The sequence below is a fragment of the Numida meleagris genome, chromosome 3 (assembly GCF_002078875.1).
Source record: "Numida meleagris isolate 19003 breed g44 Domestic line chromosome 3, NumMel1.0, whole genome shotgun sequence".
Classification (NCBI taxonomy): Eukaryota; Metazoa; Chordata; class Aves; order Galliformes; family Numididae; genus Numida; species Numida meleagris.
This window is the reverse complement of record NC_034411.1, coordinates 30043180-30059298: the sequence shown is the minus strand read 5'-3', so window position 1 is coordinate 30059298 and position 16119 is coordinate 30043180. Positions and strand designations below refer to the sequence as shown.

The 16119-nt window shown below is 47.7% G+C and overlaps 1 protein-coding gene across 3 annotated transcripts in view; it reads right to left on the bottom strand.

Moving 5' to 3' along the window:
• Positions 1-16119, bottom strand: part of MDGA1 (MAM domain containing glycosylphosphatidylinositol anchor 1) — a 126915-nt gene that overhangs the window by 27756 nt on the left and 83040 nt on the right. For all 3 annotated transcript variants that reach the window (XM_021391446.1, XM_021391445.1, XM_021391447.1), the window contains exon 10: positions 13877-14028. In XM_021391446.1, coding sequence (XP_021247121.1) covers positions 13877-14028 — 152 coding nt within the window. The remainder of the gene's footprint in view (positions 1-13876; positions 14029-16119) is intronic.

The following is a 16119-nucleotide window of genomic DNA, read 5'->3' as shown; positions in this document are numbered from 1 at the left end:
TACGCACTCTCCCACATCACCTAAACCAGGACAAGAAATCAGCCTCCAGTCTGGACTGCAAAAGTCCTAATGCCCCAGTCAAATCTACCTGCAGGGGCACGTGGGTTTAATCGAATAAATACTTGGCTGCCACCTCGGTTTGTCTGTAAATCAGAGAAGAAAAACACCACCTATGTCCCCATGGATCACAACTGTCCTACTTCTAGGTGAAACTTGTATCACGAGGCAGTGGGCAAGGCACAGCGGGTACCCCAGACATACTTCCTCTTGTAGTGTAGGAGAAAAGTTTTGTGAAGGCAGAGGGAGAGAGAGACCAGACTGGAGTTCAGCACAGTTTAGAAGGTGTGACATCAGTGCAAGGGAGAACAAGGCTTGGCTCCAGCCAACTGCTCACCCTGTGAGTGCACAGCTGCTATGGGCTTGCAGTGATGAGTACGGGTCCAGCAGACAGCAAAATCAGAGCCAAGGCCTGGCTCTAACTTCCCTTCCCCAAGCATCCTTTGCCTACCCGGCTGCCAGCAGCAGCTTTGTGCAGAGCCGCACGCATCAGTCCAGTAGGAACTCGTTTTTAATCCTTTGCTCCAGTCTCCTGCTGCTGCCTTTATGCTCTTCTCCCATGCTACCCCGGTCTCTTCTTCCCTCCACACCTCCTCTTCAGCCTCCTCCTGATCATGCTGGCGTGGTCCTCCAGTGTGATACTGCTGCGGCGCAGTTCCTAAAGCAGAGGCAGGCGCAGAGGACAGTGAAACACTGGCCACCTTATTCGAGATGCTGAAGCCTCCGTGGAGGATCTCAGGCGCTGAGCTCATTTATCACCAGGCTCAGGATGCTGCCAGTGGGGCCAGAACAGGAGCACAGAGCAACGCGCAGCCTCATTTCTGCCTTCACCTCCTTCCATTTCAAATAATGAGAGGGAGAGAATGGGAATAGAAACAAACAAACAAACTCACACTATTTCTACCAGCTGGCTGTGGATATCACACAGGATACAGAGGTGGGAATGCTCTTGCAGAACGGTTTTTCTAGAAACACCTTACAAAGGACAAAATCACCCCAGGTGGGATGTATATATCCACACGCACAGTAGGCAAGCTGTCCCTTTTCTCTGCCACTTGTAAGCAATATTAGCAACCGAGAGAGAAAGCTCATGTGCTTACACGTGTACTTAGCCATGAAGTCCCCCAGTGCTGCAAACTGGGTCTGCCCTTTCTCATTCCTCACCATTACACCCTGTTGGCAGGTCTTGTCCACCTAGTCCCACACCTTATCATGTAAACTGGTTTGTGGTCCACGCAGAGTGCTTGTGCCAGTGCGACCAGCCTCAGCTGGCTCACAGCCCAGGAAGACACAGCCTCTGAGAGAAGAGCCACACTACCGCTCACCACATTTCATTCCCAGCTGGGACGCTGTCTCTGCAAAAGGGACCAATGTACGACACCACCACATCTAAGCTTTTTGTTTAGTAGAACAAAAAAGGATGCTGTTTGCACACTGAATTATATTGAAACAAGGCGTGTATCAGCTATCAGATATAATAAAGCCGAAGCCTATTAACAAACACATCTGTCAATAGTTACTGTTGCAGTGCTGCACAGCAACCCGCACCAGGCATTCAGAGGAGCATGATATCCTGTGTGTGCTTGGACTCAGCGTGACCTGAGCAGCCATGCTCGTGTTCTCACAACCAGCTGCACACTGCGTAGCTACATGCTTAAGGGAGAAAGCAAAGTCAGAATGAAAACCTGTTTCAGCACTGAGCCCTGGGGAGTCATTGCAAACACCAGCTAGTAAAACATACATTAAAGTCCCACAGACTCCCCAGCTGGCTGATCAGAGGAAAGGAATGACTTGGTGGGCATCCTGCTTCTCAGCATTGCTATCCACTCCTGCTGCTCTCTCCCCTTATCTGTCCCAATTCTTCAACAACTTTTCTGCTCAGTGCCAAGTGTTGGCTCTGCTCTCCAGCATCTTCTCTCAAAATTCCTTCTACATGCACTTGCTCTCTCTCTCCCTTTTTTACTCTGCCTCACTCCAATTGCAGCCAAGCTGCCCAGTTTATCTTCTGGCATAGACACATCCCAGCTTAGCATGGTCCAGTGGTCAGGTGAAGGTGACAGCAGCAGAAGGGCACTTTTCCTCTGACAGGTAATACTGCTCAGGATGTGAAAGAACTTTCCATTTTTATCAATTCAGACTGTTTGCCAGGAGTCTTGAGCATGTTATATAGCACTGTCCTAGGGGGCTGCAGACATCATCTCATGTTGAATTTCCCCTGTGGCTGAGACTGCCATGAATGAAACCAATCTAAATGCAGCTAAGATAGAGACACTCCCTTCCAAAGGGACTGTTGCTTGAAGGGACAAGGACCTCAACAGCAACGATCACACCATTGCCCTCAATGTGAAGTGACTTACAGCACCTGTGGCCTTAAACTGGTGACAGCCAGGAAGGATGTACCCAAGCACCCCATCCTTGGGACTGGAAGGTGCTGAACGTTGTTATGGCATTGGTGGCAAATTCTGGAATGAATGTGAGGCTCTGCAATGCAAATCACCTTGCTATTACAGCAGGCACCAAGCAGAGTTTCCCCCCACAGGGCTTACACTCTGATTTCTCCTGGTGCCAGGATTGAGCTGTTCACACTACTTGTGGCTTTGCTAAGGTTTCTCAGGCATTTAATCCTTCACTGGCTGCCTCTGGAGAACGAAGTCCAGAAGATGACGGAAAATAAGATGATAGCAAATTCTTTGGGAAAAGAGAAATTAAAAAATGCTCAGAAGGAGAGGCAAGAGGAAGGTGGGGATATGGAATTTTAAGAACCTCTCCTGAACATACGAAGCTGCAGTATTTTCCAGTGACATTTCTCTCCCACTTTTCGCCATCCTCTTTCTTGTACACAGCAGTGGACTGAGATTCTGGTCCTTGATGTCACCGTGGGTCCACAGGACAGAGCAGAGGAAGATGGGATTTCTTTGACGTCACACTTGGACATCATGGATTTGATTCTTGCTCTCTGCATTTTGGGAGAAGCATAAAACCCCTCTGCACACTGGCAACAACCTGCTATCTACCAGGAGTTTAGAACAGGGACAGCACAGCCGCCTCCAGGGACAAAGCAGGGGAGGTACAGCTTTGCCTCACGGAGCCCAGTCCCTTGACACCACAGGGGCTATTTCTGCTCATTTGTTTTATGAATGTATCGTATCCCGTCTTAAAACTCATTCCCATTTGGCCTGTTCCTCCTGCTGGACAGCTGTTCTGGAACCTAACCACCCTAATGTTCTCATTTCCAGCCTGAATTTATTCACAAGCAGCTTGCACCCACTTGATCTCGTGCCAGTATTATCCTTTAGCTTTTCCCTCCCTGCTGCTTGACCCCCCATCGTGTTTATAGACAGCAATCACATCCCCTTCAGCCTTTGCTTTGCTTGGCTAAACAAGCTGAGCACTCTCTGTCTCCTCTTGTAATGCACTCTCGCTTTCCCTATTTATTTCATAATCCTTTCCTGCATGATCTCACTTGCTGGAGTTGGCATACAGAATGCAGCAGGTCCCCTCCATCTTCCCTGGCAGTACCTCAGGCTTCACCTAGGAGTACATTTGCCCTTTCTCACACCTATCTCTTACCAGCAGCTCCCTGCAGTCAACCCTTGCACCCATATCATGCCTCCAATCCTGTCATTTCCCACTTACGAGCTCCTAGCTTGTAGCAGATTTCTCTGTCAGCACCCTCCACACTCACAACCTTTCATTTGTACTGCTGCATTTCATCCCACTTGACCCACTGAAGTTGTTTCAGCCCTCAGGACCTTCTTTACAATATCCCAATCCTACACGGAGATGGCATTGCCTTCTCAATTCAGCAGCACACCCATAGAATCATAAAGGTTGGAAAAGACCTCTAAGATCACCTTGTCCAACCACCAGCCCATCCCCACCGTGCCCAGTAACCATACCCCTCAGTGCCACACCCACATGGCTCTTGAACACCTCCAGGGACAGTGACTCCCCCACCTCCTTGGGCAGCCCATGCCAGTGCCTCACCACTCTTTCTGAGAAATATTCTCCTGACAGCGGATTCAAATGTGACCCCAAGGTATCAGACTCGGTGAAGGTGCCTTCCCACTCAGCAGCATAGCTGCTATCTGCAAAAGCTGTTTTGGGTAAGTTTTGGGTAGCAGAGAAATTTGCTTTGGATATGAAGACAGACAGTAGTTGGGACATTTCTCTATAATTTCTCATCAAAATTCCTGTGCCTGTCAGATTGGATTGCAACATGTTCCTGGTTTATACTTTATCACCACCTTGAATGGAAATGATGTCAAGCATTAACGGCATCAATTAAAGCACTAGGTGGATTCATTTCCTTTTCCTTGTTTGATGACCATTGCTTATTAGGGGTTTTCAGAGCAATAATCACATCGGAAACATAAAATTGTCATCTGCCAGACAAGCAGACCAGCAAACTGAAATTCATACCTACGTTGTTCATCAATCAAGCACACTTGTTCAGATCCTGAGGTTAAGCAAGCATGAGCGGCCAAAGCAAATCCATTATTCAGTCAAAATGAAGAGTCCTGGAAGGTTTTCCTCCTAAACTGTCCTTAGCAGGAGGCTCCCTTTTCAGGCTGAGACATCCCCATCTCTAAGGAGAGAAGCAGCTGTGACCTTCAGTAGCTACAGAGGACAGCTGGAGCCAGGAGAGCGTCTCTCTCTCTCACACACATGCAATCAGCTGCCCATCCTCATTAGGTACCGAGAGCAGCAGTTTACAGCTTCCTAGAGAAGCCAAATTGGTGCTGTCATGAATTACTGTAAGTGCTTGTTCCACAGTCTTCAATAATGTCTTTCATTAGGGGCTGATCAGAAAGCAATATGTATTTTATTAGCATATGTTCCCCGGTCTAAGAACAGACCTAATCTTCACTCTGTCAGGGAGACAGTCAAGCAAAAGCCTTAACTGAGGCACAGCATGACTGGCAACTTCATGAGCCATGGCTTAGTGGGGTACTGCATTGCTGCATGTCCTGAGGAGGAAGCACCCAGGAGTGGAGAAGGAAAGCAGTAAAACAGAACCTGAATTTGGTGATGGGTGGGAAGGAAGGGAGAGCCACTTAGTCCGCAGTCTGTGCGAGGAGCCTGTGTTGGTGTCACTGTGGTTAGTACTGAGCTAGATGGGTTATATGTATGTCTAGCTGTGCTTGTTATCTCTCTCTTACTGTCTCTCAGCCATACCTTCAATCCTGAAGGCACGTGGATCCTTCTGTTTAGAATGGGAGCTCTACACTGCTGCTGCAAGATCCAACCTGTACTCCTGTATGCACTGCAGAGCCTGGAATCACCTCTTTGTCTGCATGATGGGCATGAAATCAGTAAAGGACAATATTCATCACATTGCTTCCTCCTTCCCAGAGCAAAAGTCAGGTTCCCATGACATTTGAGACTCACATATGAAAACTAGCACTACTCAGAACCTCCCTGGATCCAACTTTCTACCCTCCCTAACCTCAGCGAGTGCAGGTGCCTCTTCCCATCTCCTTGCACTGGATCCAACCTCCAGCCAGACCAACATGTATCAGTGCACCATCCTGCACCATTCTGGCTCAAGAAGAAAATGCAGCCCTGCTCTGCACAGCCCAGATTTTCCAGCTTCAGTTTGGTTGAGCTCTGAGTCATTTTGTTATAATATGGTTGAAACTTACCAAATGAGACTGTGCCACCAACAGGAATTGTTGCCTCTGACTCTGCTGTACTTGCAGTCCTACTTCTAATAAAGAAGGGGCAGACAGCACAGCATGTACAGGGAGAGCCATAAAATCCTTCCTGTTTCTCCATGTTGCCTGTGCTGGCAGCAAGACTGCATAAACTTCATTCCTTTATGAAACACAGTCAAAACATCTTCCCAGAGCTTACTCCTGTCCATTTGTCACCAGCTACAGGAGAGACTATGCCTTCCTTCTAAATCCTTCCTCTTTCATACACATTCAACATGTTCTAGGAAGCAAGAGCAAGGGAAACAGAACCAAAAAAGGAAACAGAAACAAAAGAATGAAGAGCAGGAAAAAAAGAGGGGGGGGGAGGGGAAGGAAAGGGAAAAAGATTCACAAAGAAAAGATTCACTCCAAAAACAGTAGCAGTAACTTGGATCTGACTACTGAAAACCAGAGATGAGCAGAGTAAATGGCACGAAGCTACATCACAGCCTATCGATACGGTGTCTCAGAAAGACTCAATAACTGACATGTACCCCTTGAAGCCACTGGAGGAGTGTGGATAAGAAATGCACATAAAGAACTCACTTTTATCTTTGAGACCTGGCAAGCATTTTTCATCCTGTGCTCAGCTTTGTAAAACACAAGCCAACAGCCTGCTGGATACGAACAAGCACAAGGGTGTGAAAACAACATCTCAAGCCTGCAGGGCTGATATGAGGGGTATATTGGTTGGGGGAATGTGATTATCTCTTCTCTCACATTCTCCTTACTCTGAATGAGCACTGAACAGTGGTGTTAGGAGCTAGAGATAGATGAGATTTTCTTACTAGATGTGTTTTAAAAGCATATGAGCCTTTCTAGCAAGACTATTTGTACTGCACTTCTCAGGCACTGTGACTATTCCAAGCACAGCTAAGAGTGAGAAAACTGTTTATAATTATTCCCTTGTACCAGGAAAGCAAAACAATATCCCACTTTCTCTCTTGCTCAGTCTTGATGCTTGAACTGCATTGAGAGCAGTGTTTATGAAAATTGAATGTTAAGGTGGAATCTCATCTACAATGCACCTTCTGAAGGGTGAGCTATGTTTTAAAGCTCTCAGCTACCCTGTTTTGGGCAGGTTACTTTACTTGGGATAATCAGAGAAGAGAAATGGTAGCAAGAGACTAAAGCGTGATTAACCTGCCACTGCTCATATTGCTAATTTTCTCAATTAACTGATTGCAAATGATATCTGGACCAAGGATACACAGCTCAAGAAAATCACGAATCATACTGAGGAGGAATGTGTGAATGCAGTAAGACAGTTAGTCAGGCTAATTCATTAGTTAGGCATCACTTGCTAAGATCCTGTAGACTAAGGGAAGTCTCAGTAACAGGACTGGAAGATATTAGGCAGACCTAAAGGAAATCTCATCCCACTGCTTTGGGCAGTTCCACTGAACTCACCTGACCCATCTGTGCTAGTTACACCCTGCAGGGTTCACTCAGATCTTTGGCTGACAGCTAACAAACGCTCATGGCTGGGCAGAGACCTCCACCTGCAGTGAACAAGGGTCAGGAGGAAACTTGCTTCATTTGCACTGGGTGGAAACTCTTCTGTTGCTGACTCGGTCAATAAAGAATACGTATAGGAAATGAGGAAAAAGCTCTTTGGTTCCCACCCCACCAAACATCCATCTGGTCTGGAACCTTCTCTCCAGCACAGGTAGAGAGAATCTTACTTCAGCAGCTGGTCTCATGGACACAATATCCCCCCATGGTGTACTGCTGGGGACAAAAAGAACAGGCTCAACCTGTTGTCAGCTGCAGGGATGGATGCTGTGTCCCGTTTTCATGCAGGAGGGAGCACAGCTAAGGCAGGATCCTGCCCTCTCTGCTCCCAGATGCCTGTGGTACAGTTACTGCTTTACCCCCTAAGCCCTCCCCAACAATCTAATTAAGCTTCAAGCAGAGCTTGTCCATCAAGTGCTATTGATCAGCTTTCACCAGCACGTGGCTGCCACTCAATCCCACCACATGTCCCAAACCTCTCCCTCTCACAGCCTATAAAGGCAGCATCACCTCTGCCTCCCCTTGCTTTCCCTGGCTTTGCATCCTGATCCATCTGCTAAACACACCTCCCAGACACACTCTTTCTGTATCCTTTTCCACTCCCCTCAGGGCTGAGTTCTGCACAGCATCACGCATGCCACTAGCATAACTGAAGGCAACTGACATGAGAGCACACATGCAATCTGCCTATTCCCCCTGCCTGAACAAAAGTTGAAAAAACCCTGCATCAGTGGGGGAGAGAGGAGAGTTAGAGCCTCCTTCTGCTACAGAGGACAGCTCAGCAGGTAGGTGGAATTGTGCTGATTTGACTTTGTCCCACATGACAGCAGCCTGTGATCAGACATCAAACTGGCAGCCAGGGCAGGCAAAAAAGAAAAGAGGACTACAGAAGCTTTCCAGAAGGCATGACTTATAAGCCATCCCACAACAGAAGGTCTGCTTTGAAATTCAGTCCTGGGCAAACACTGCTAGGCCAAGTCGCGGCAGTTCACGGTCCTAACACCAGTGAGACGGGACCAGCACAACCTGTATCAAATGACATGACAAATGGAAAAGGGATGTGCTGTGTGTCCCACCCCCCAAGTCTTTTGATCTGTGCAGCATCTCACAAGCAGCCAGCAGCACCATCTGCTGCATCACAGGAAGCCACATTCCTCTCCCTCAGTGTGGGACTGTCACGCTGTAGCAGGGAGGAGGGAAGGAAAAGGGGCTCACACATCCCTTTTCCATGTGCCCCGTCTGTGCCCCTGTCCGTGCACTGCAAGCTGTTCTCATCCTCCAGGTAACACCAGGTGAGTGCTGCACAGGCCACCATTTATCCAGAGCAGAATGGGACCCTTCCCAGTTTACAAACCACGGTTCCATCCTTTAATCTTCTCATCTTCCAGAATGAAAAGGAATCACAGGACCTCCTGAGGAGCTCTTTAGCTCAGCTGTCCTGAAACCTCACAGCATCAACTCTGATTGGGTCCCCCAACTGAAAACTCCCCCTTAGCACTAGTGGGGGGACACACAGGATGGGCCACGAAGAGCATGGGAGCACAGGGTGCAGCAGGCCTTGGGATGAGGGCTGTGGGCACCGGCCTATCCGCAGCCCCATCTTCCATCGTTACCGTGGTGATGGCAGCGTTGCCCAGACAGCATGCAGTCCCCAGGAGCCAGCAAAACGCTAGCCCATTTGTTTGTAAAATAAGCTTGGTCACCCCTGCCTGCCTTATGCAGAGCTTCCTTCTTCTGTAGTCCTCAGGCAACCCCCCGAGGTGCTGACTGCTCTGTCTCTCAAGCAGCTTCACCTGAAGCCGTGGCTGCATCAGCAGAAGATGAGGGTTTTCGTTCCCCTCCCACAGCACAGGGCTGTGCTGCCGCAAGGAGTGCCATTTGCTGTGTTCAGAACCTTTCCTGATTTGGGGCTTATAATGCAGATAAAGCAATTCTGTACATGCCTGTCTTGCTTCTATATTTTTCTCCAGGCACTGGATACTGCTGAAGATGGGACGAGGCAGCCTCTTCGTTTGGCCCCATTTGGATGTTCTTGCCACTCACGAGCACAAGGCTTGGGAGGATGACCTTGCTCTGGAAGCTTGTTCTACCCTAGATGCACATACCAGCTGTTTATAAGATCACAGTGTTGCTTGCAGGCACTGGAAGATGCACCTAGGTTCATCAGGTTGGGTGTCGTATGTGCCAAGGGCCATGCATGCGGATTCATCAAGCTATGGTGGTACACAAATGGGGCAAGACAGTGGTGTGGGCTAACTATTCTGATTTAGAGATTTTTGTAGAAGAATATGGCCAGGTCTATGGCTCACTTCTCCATTCTAAATCACAACGCTCCTGCTTCTTGCATAAGGAAGGGATGTGAGGACTCCCTGCCTCACTCTACGCAGCCCTGGAGAGGTGTGCAGCTTCGTGTACTCTCCTCTCAGAGAAGAGCAAGCTAATAACTCAGAGGCAGAAAGGTAGTGATATGGATCCACAGACTGTAGGCCTTGGCGTAAAAACTCTCCCACTGGGTTGCGATGGCCATCAGCGGAGTTATCCTTCCGCTCTAATCACAGTCATTAAATCCCTGCTAAAGTCCCTGTCCTATGTGTGTCCAAACAGCTCTGTTATCTGCCACCTCCCCGCACGGTGAGCCGGCTCCCCACGGCCATGGCTCTCATTAACGCCGCTCTGGCTGGCTGATGAGGCGAGTGGCAGCCGGCTCTGCAGCCCAGATGAGGTCTGTAGACAGCAGGGGATGTTTATCCAACATGGAGGGGATGAAAGTACAAACAACGAGAGGCCGCACAATTACTCAGGCATCGCACAGGGCCACTCTCATTAAAGACAGTCTCCCTGACAGGAATTAATCTGAAATGACAACTCAGTGAGCTAATTTAGCCACTGGGTCCGGGGCTTGGCCCGGTGCAAATCACGGGGCTCTGTCTGCCAGGTGGGGCTGGGTCTGCTCTGCCGAGGGGAAGGCAGGAAGGCGTGAAGCTGGGCCTGCTCTGCCTCAGTCTGCGTACCAGAAGGCACGGAAGCAACGGCAGCCTCAGGTCTCCTTGAGGGGTACAACAAAGATTAAGCTCCCCTTCTGCACCAATACCTTCTCCTTCCTCTTTCTCCTGCAGCCTCAGGTCACAGATGGGTTCCAACTCATTACGTGCACAGTAATTCTGCCACTATCCCCTGCAACCGTAACCACCAGCCCAGCTCAGATCTTTCCTCCAGGATGCAACCTGCTTGCAATATTAGATGGCTTCTCATTTTCTTTAATGTTAGAGCAGAGCACTGGGAGGGGATAAAATACACAGAGAGAAATAAGCAACTTAAAAGGCTTTTTATTTTTTAAGCAAAGATCTGGTTTGGGGAGGCTGCTTTGAATCCCCAAGCAATGAAAAACATTTTCAGTTGGAGCACAGTGCCTCAGTGCCTTTCTATGCTACAAGAGCACACAGAAGAGAAAAGCTGACCAAATGAACACCCCAAAGCCTGCTGAATCTGCCTGCAACCAAACGACCTAAGGCTGCAAACTCATTAAGATCACCGGCTACAGTGAGGTAAGGCGGTTGGCACTTAGGTCAGTCACCTTGGAGCAAGAAAGGGAAAACCTCCCAGACCTCCAGAACAGACATCTGTGAGGCTCCCACTGAAATCTCCCCCACTGAATTAGCACTCAATGCAATGCCGCTGCCTAGCCCACCTGGCCGACACACTCCAGGAATTAACAGCCTGTTTGCAAAGACAAAGGCTTTACAAGAAACTTGCTCCACAGTGCTATTGTATGTGCTTTGCCTGGGTCAGTGGCTCCAAGCTGTCAGGCTGTTTACTGGGTTTTAATTTAAGGTTAATTCTTTTTCTACTGGAACTGGTACGTCTGCCGTGCTATTCAGCCCCTGCTGCAGGGCTGGGAACAATCAGCTCCTATGGAAATGCACCTGCCTGTCTTGCTGGGAGCCCATGCATTGCTTAGGAAAACAAATTCCCCCAGACTGCTTGCAATCCCCGCAGGAATGCCCAACCAGCCCTCGGAAGCCGTTGAAAAGGGAGAGCTGGAAGAGCCACAGCACCAGCCAATTAATAAGCAGCACTTTTACCCTCACCCAGCCCCATTTTCAGCAGCTGCTGCAAGTAAATTGGATTCAAGGGTTCCCAGGTGCTTTGAAAAACATCCTTCTACTTAGGGATCTTCACATTACATATGCTAAGAGCTCTTCAAGCAAACTGGGGAGAGCGAGAGGAAAACCAGAAAAGCATGTTACAACCAGTGGGCATCCCAGCTGGCTGCCCTTTGGACTCCAGCTAAACAAGAGCTAAAAACCCTCCCAGATAGCCCCTCATCACCCAGCAGGCACCAAGATGGCACACTGTCCCGCTCGCATTTGTGCTTACGATGCTGAAGAGCATTTGGCCATGCAGGCTGGGGAGCTCCCAGGGCTGGAAGAGGTGGGTTGCCTGGCTGGGTAAGCTCTCATCTGTTTGATGCTAGCAATAAATCAATCATGACTGGCTGCATGTAAAGCCTGTTTTTTTTTTTTTTTTGTTTGTTTTTTTTTAAATCTGAGGAGGATATCCCACTCCAGCTCTCTAGGAGGACTTTTGTGCTGCCTTAACTAAAGCCTGGAAGCCAGTGTGTCCTGTGAGGAAGGTGCCCAGGCAACCAGTGGCTCCTCATTCAGGCAGACAAATCCCCTTTCTTAAGAGCTCTTCAGACGCCAACGCTTTTGAGCTTTTTACAGTTATATTCAGTAACGTCACTATGTTCTGCAGTTTGACAATTGATCAGCAGGACACAAAGCTCAGCTCACATGCCCGGGTATGGAGAAGAACATGTGACAAAGGAGCAAAGCCTGCAGGACATGGAAGAGGGTGATGGTGCAGGGGAAAGAGGGAAAGAGCAGGAGAACCCACAAGAGCACTAGAAGCCTGAGGGAGATGTCACAAGGAAAAGACCAGGGAGACAGCAGTACAGTAGTAGCTCTAGGAAGTGGGAGAGTGGAAGTGAGGGAGGAGATGATCCTCTGGGGCAAGGAAAGGGAGAGAGCTCAGTGAAACCTCAGCATAGCACATGGAGGTGTGGAGACCTCACCATGAGATGCAAATGGCTTTAAAGGAGGAGGGCCAGGCAACAGTGGGAGCATCCTTTCCAGACTTTCCTGCTTGTGCTTAACAGAATGGGAACAATGCTCCTGGGATGCCTCCTTGCTCTGTCATCCATTATTCAGACTCAAGCCACCAAGATGGGACCTGTAGAGATTTCTAAGAGCCTGATCATGCATCACATTGGGCTACAACAGGGTCACGGTACAATACTCTCCAAAACACACCTCTCACTAGTCAATACTATGTAGTGATGCTGCAGAAGAAACATTAACAGCAGTAACCAGCAGGATATGAACAAAAACAGAAAGTTAGGCTTTCACAGGCACTCAGCTTTCTTTACATCGGAACTAAAAGCAGAAATGTGGCTTTTCTTTCACATAAACCCTTTTGCTAGGAGTACAGTGAGGACAAGAACCAAAATTACTTTTAGGCAGTGTGCAAAAGGAAAACAACTCAACATCACTGGAGAAAGATAAAAATCACAAATTAGTTTGTTGAGTTGCAGTGCTGGTAATAGCAAAACTTGGCTAACGGAAGGGGTACTGTGACAAACTGCTTTCATTATTAGAGGCTCCCCTGTGTTCTGTATTATTATTAAGTACTGACAATGCGCTCTGCGCTGTATGGGGAACAAACAAAGGCTGTCCCACCCCAGAGAGCTCACAAGCAAACGGAGACATAAAACTGAAGCCAACTGTGCAGAACTAGAGGAGAGAGAGACTTGGATCTTTTAAATTATTTTATTTCCTATCTGCAGTAAACAAACTTCTCCTTACGAAACACATTTGCTTCCAAGCTACCACTGAGCAGCAAGAACCACCAATTTTAAGCATCCCCATTTTTAAAATGTGTTGAACGCAGGCACTTTGCTGAGCTTGGATGAAAGTATCTAGCAATCCTGATTGGGTAATGTGCTCTTTAAAAACATCAGACTCTTCCCTGTCCTTGTCCAACCAGCGTTCTCTTCAGCTTTCCCTCAGTTCTCCTCTCAGCCCACTCTCCATACTCTGGAGTGATTTCTCTTCAGATTCAGCAAGCCTTGAAACCCACTTCTCTTTCCCTGCAGAGTTTATGTAGTCCCAATAGCTTCATTACTGTGACAGTATGAAAGCCCTTTTGCAACACAAACAGACACTGACTTTCCTGCAGTTCCTGCCTGGAGAGCTCTTCAGCTTATTCCCTTTATTTCACATGAGTGTTGAGGGTAGAAGCCTACTTGCTTGAATCTTTGGCCTATGAAATCTCTAAAACCTACTAATGACTGTGGACTTTTGTTCATATTAACCTCCCTTCAGAATACTGAGCGCTCGCAATCTGGTGGGAGGCAGCAATGCTCTGAAAGCTCCCAGCTGTACCCAACACCTAACTTAATGAACAGTGAGCTGTGTACTCAGCCTCTGTCTCCGATTCAGCTGGGAAGGCACAAGACCAACTACAGATCTTAATCAGCAGGGAGAGATTGATGTAACTGTCCCCAAGGTCCTCTCCTCAAAAGCATGCACCAGGGGAGCAGACCTTACCTGCCTGACTTCCAGGCGATACTTGAGGATAGGATCCACAGCATCAGGTTCCTTCTGTGTCCACTGCAAGATGTAAGAGTAATTCTTGGATTGCTTCTGGCTCAAGGTGGGGTTTGGAGTGTCATAGTAAAACTCTGGGCTGTAAGCTTTTGCTAAAGGAAAAAAAAAAAAAAAGGAGGGAAGAGAAGAGCGGAACATAAATTACAAAGATACCTGGTGAGAGTGGAAGAGCTCAGCTCACCCAACTTACCATCTGCCTTTGGCATGAGAGATTCCTTCAATATTCCAGCTGTTGTTGTACTTATGTGTTAAACTGTTCATAGCACCTTTTTCTGTGGACTGCTTCTGCTTTCACAGCCTAACCTACTGGGAGGGTTCACAGACCTGCAGCACCAGTGGGGCAAGACTGACACCAGAAAAGGTGGAAACAGCTTCGGTTCTCCAGCTGGAACCAGCTGTAATCTTTTGTGTCTTGCTTTTTGTAGTTTAGATTGAGGTAACTTTAAACTGGCATTTCTTCTGTTTCATCTGCAGCTTTACAGAGTCTCCTGCTAACAATCCCTGAGGAAAGATCATTTGGCCAGTAGGTCATAGGAAAAGTGTTATTTATCACACAGGGGAGCATGGCATTCAAAAGGAGACCTTGCTTCTTCTGCATCTCCCCTGCCTTGAATACACAGTGTTCCAGCCTCTTTGTAGCATGGCTGTCAACTCTGCAGCAAAGGGGATGCTGACCTCAGCCAGGGTGAAAACAGCAAGAGCTTTTGCAGGGACAGAGTTGCCTTTTCTAAACCCACATCTCTAAAAAACCAGAAGGGAGCAGGAGGAGAAGAAACACAGAAGAAAAGATGTACTAGAGAGAATAAAGTATCATTGCATGGCTTTTGTTGGAAGGGACCTTAAAGATCATCGAGCCCCTTGCATTGGACAGGATTGCCAACCACTAGATCCGGCTTACCATCCAACCTGGCCTTGAATGCCTCCAGGGATGGGGAGAAACTGGATGGTTCAGAGAACCATCCTGTCATTTCACCAGCCACTGCTGGCCTGAACCAGTAACTAACAAGGCTTGAAGGCTGGTGGACTAATGCACAGGGCATGCTTATCTCCAGCCCAGATCTAATCCAGGCCTGCACAGATCAGAACACCTGGGTAGGGAGAGGTGCAGGAGAGCAGAGAAGCCCCACCACCATCTTCCTAAGTACTGTGCTGCACCTTGCCATTCAGTGTGGTTATAATTAGGCTCAAAAGGATTCAACGTTTTGTTTATTATGAACTCGGATAATATTGATGTTTATTTCCAAGTCTTTTTTTTCCTTATTATTTTTATTGACTTGAATTTTTGCACAAGCAAGAAGTTCAGAACCACCTCAGAGACTAATTGCTGCTTATTCAACTTGTATTGACTGTGGAAGTCAAGCTTCATAATGGATTCAGAAATAAAATCAGAACTGATTATAATCATAATCTTGCATGATATTAATTCCTTATTAATTGACTCTAAAATAGAAATAGAAGCTAAAAAAAATCCTTTTAATAGAAAGGAAGCACATCAAGATACTTTGGGAACTTCCTTTATGGAAACTTTTACCACTGCCAGAAAGTTTGTCTTTCTCCTCCAGCTGACAGGAAGAGCTAAAGGTTATTCACTCAGTCTTTCAGGGCTTTTTTGTGCTGGTAGACAGTGGGGAGCAAGTGATGAGCAGAATGGGAGGGTCTGGATGTGTGTTGGATGTTTCACCATCCTTCCAAAATATCACAGAAAAGCTAAACCTGCAACATAGACTTTGGGCATGGTTATGTATTCTGCTTCCAGAATATCTGAACACCTCATGGTCACAGGTGAGTCACCGCCTGCCCATCTGATAGGAAGGTTTACAGACCATCTTTCACAAGAAAGAAACAGAAACAAAAAGAAACAGTGCTGTTCCTCCTGCTCACTGTGGAAGGCTGTAGCAGATGTGAATTAAAACCCCAGCAGTCCTGAGCCCAAGTACTGCAGTCTAGCCACTGGGTTATTTTTCTGGTTGCTTTACAGGTTTAGAAGGTCCAGTTGATTTGCAGCTGCCCAGGACACAAGCAGAGATGTCTGGAGCTGAAAAGCCAGCATCAGCTATCAGTGCCTTGGAAGGAGAACAGAGATGCAGAAAAACAAATGCTTGCATCTTTCCAGGCTCTGTAGAGATGACCACTGCTTTCTGTTAAGGGGATCTTCTCTCATGGGGCATGACCTGGCACACAGG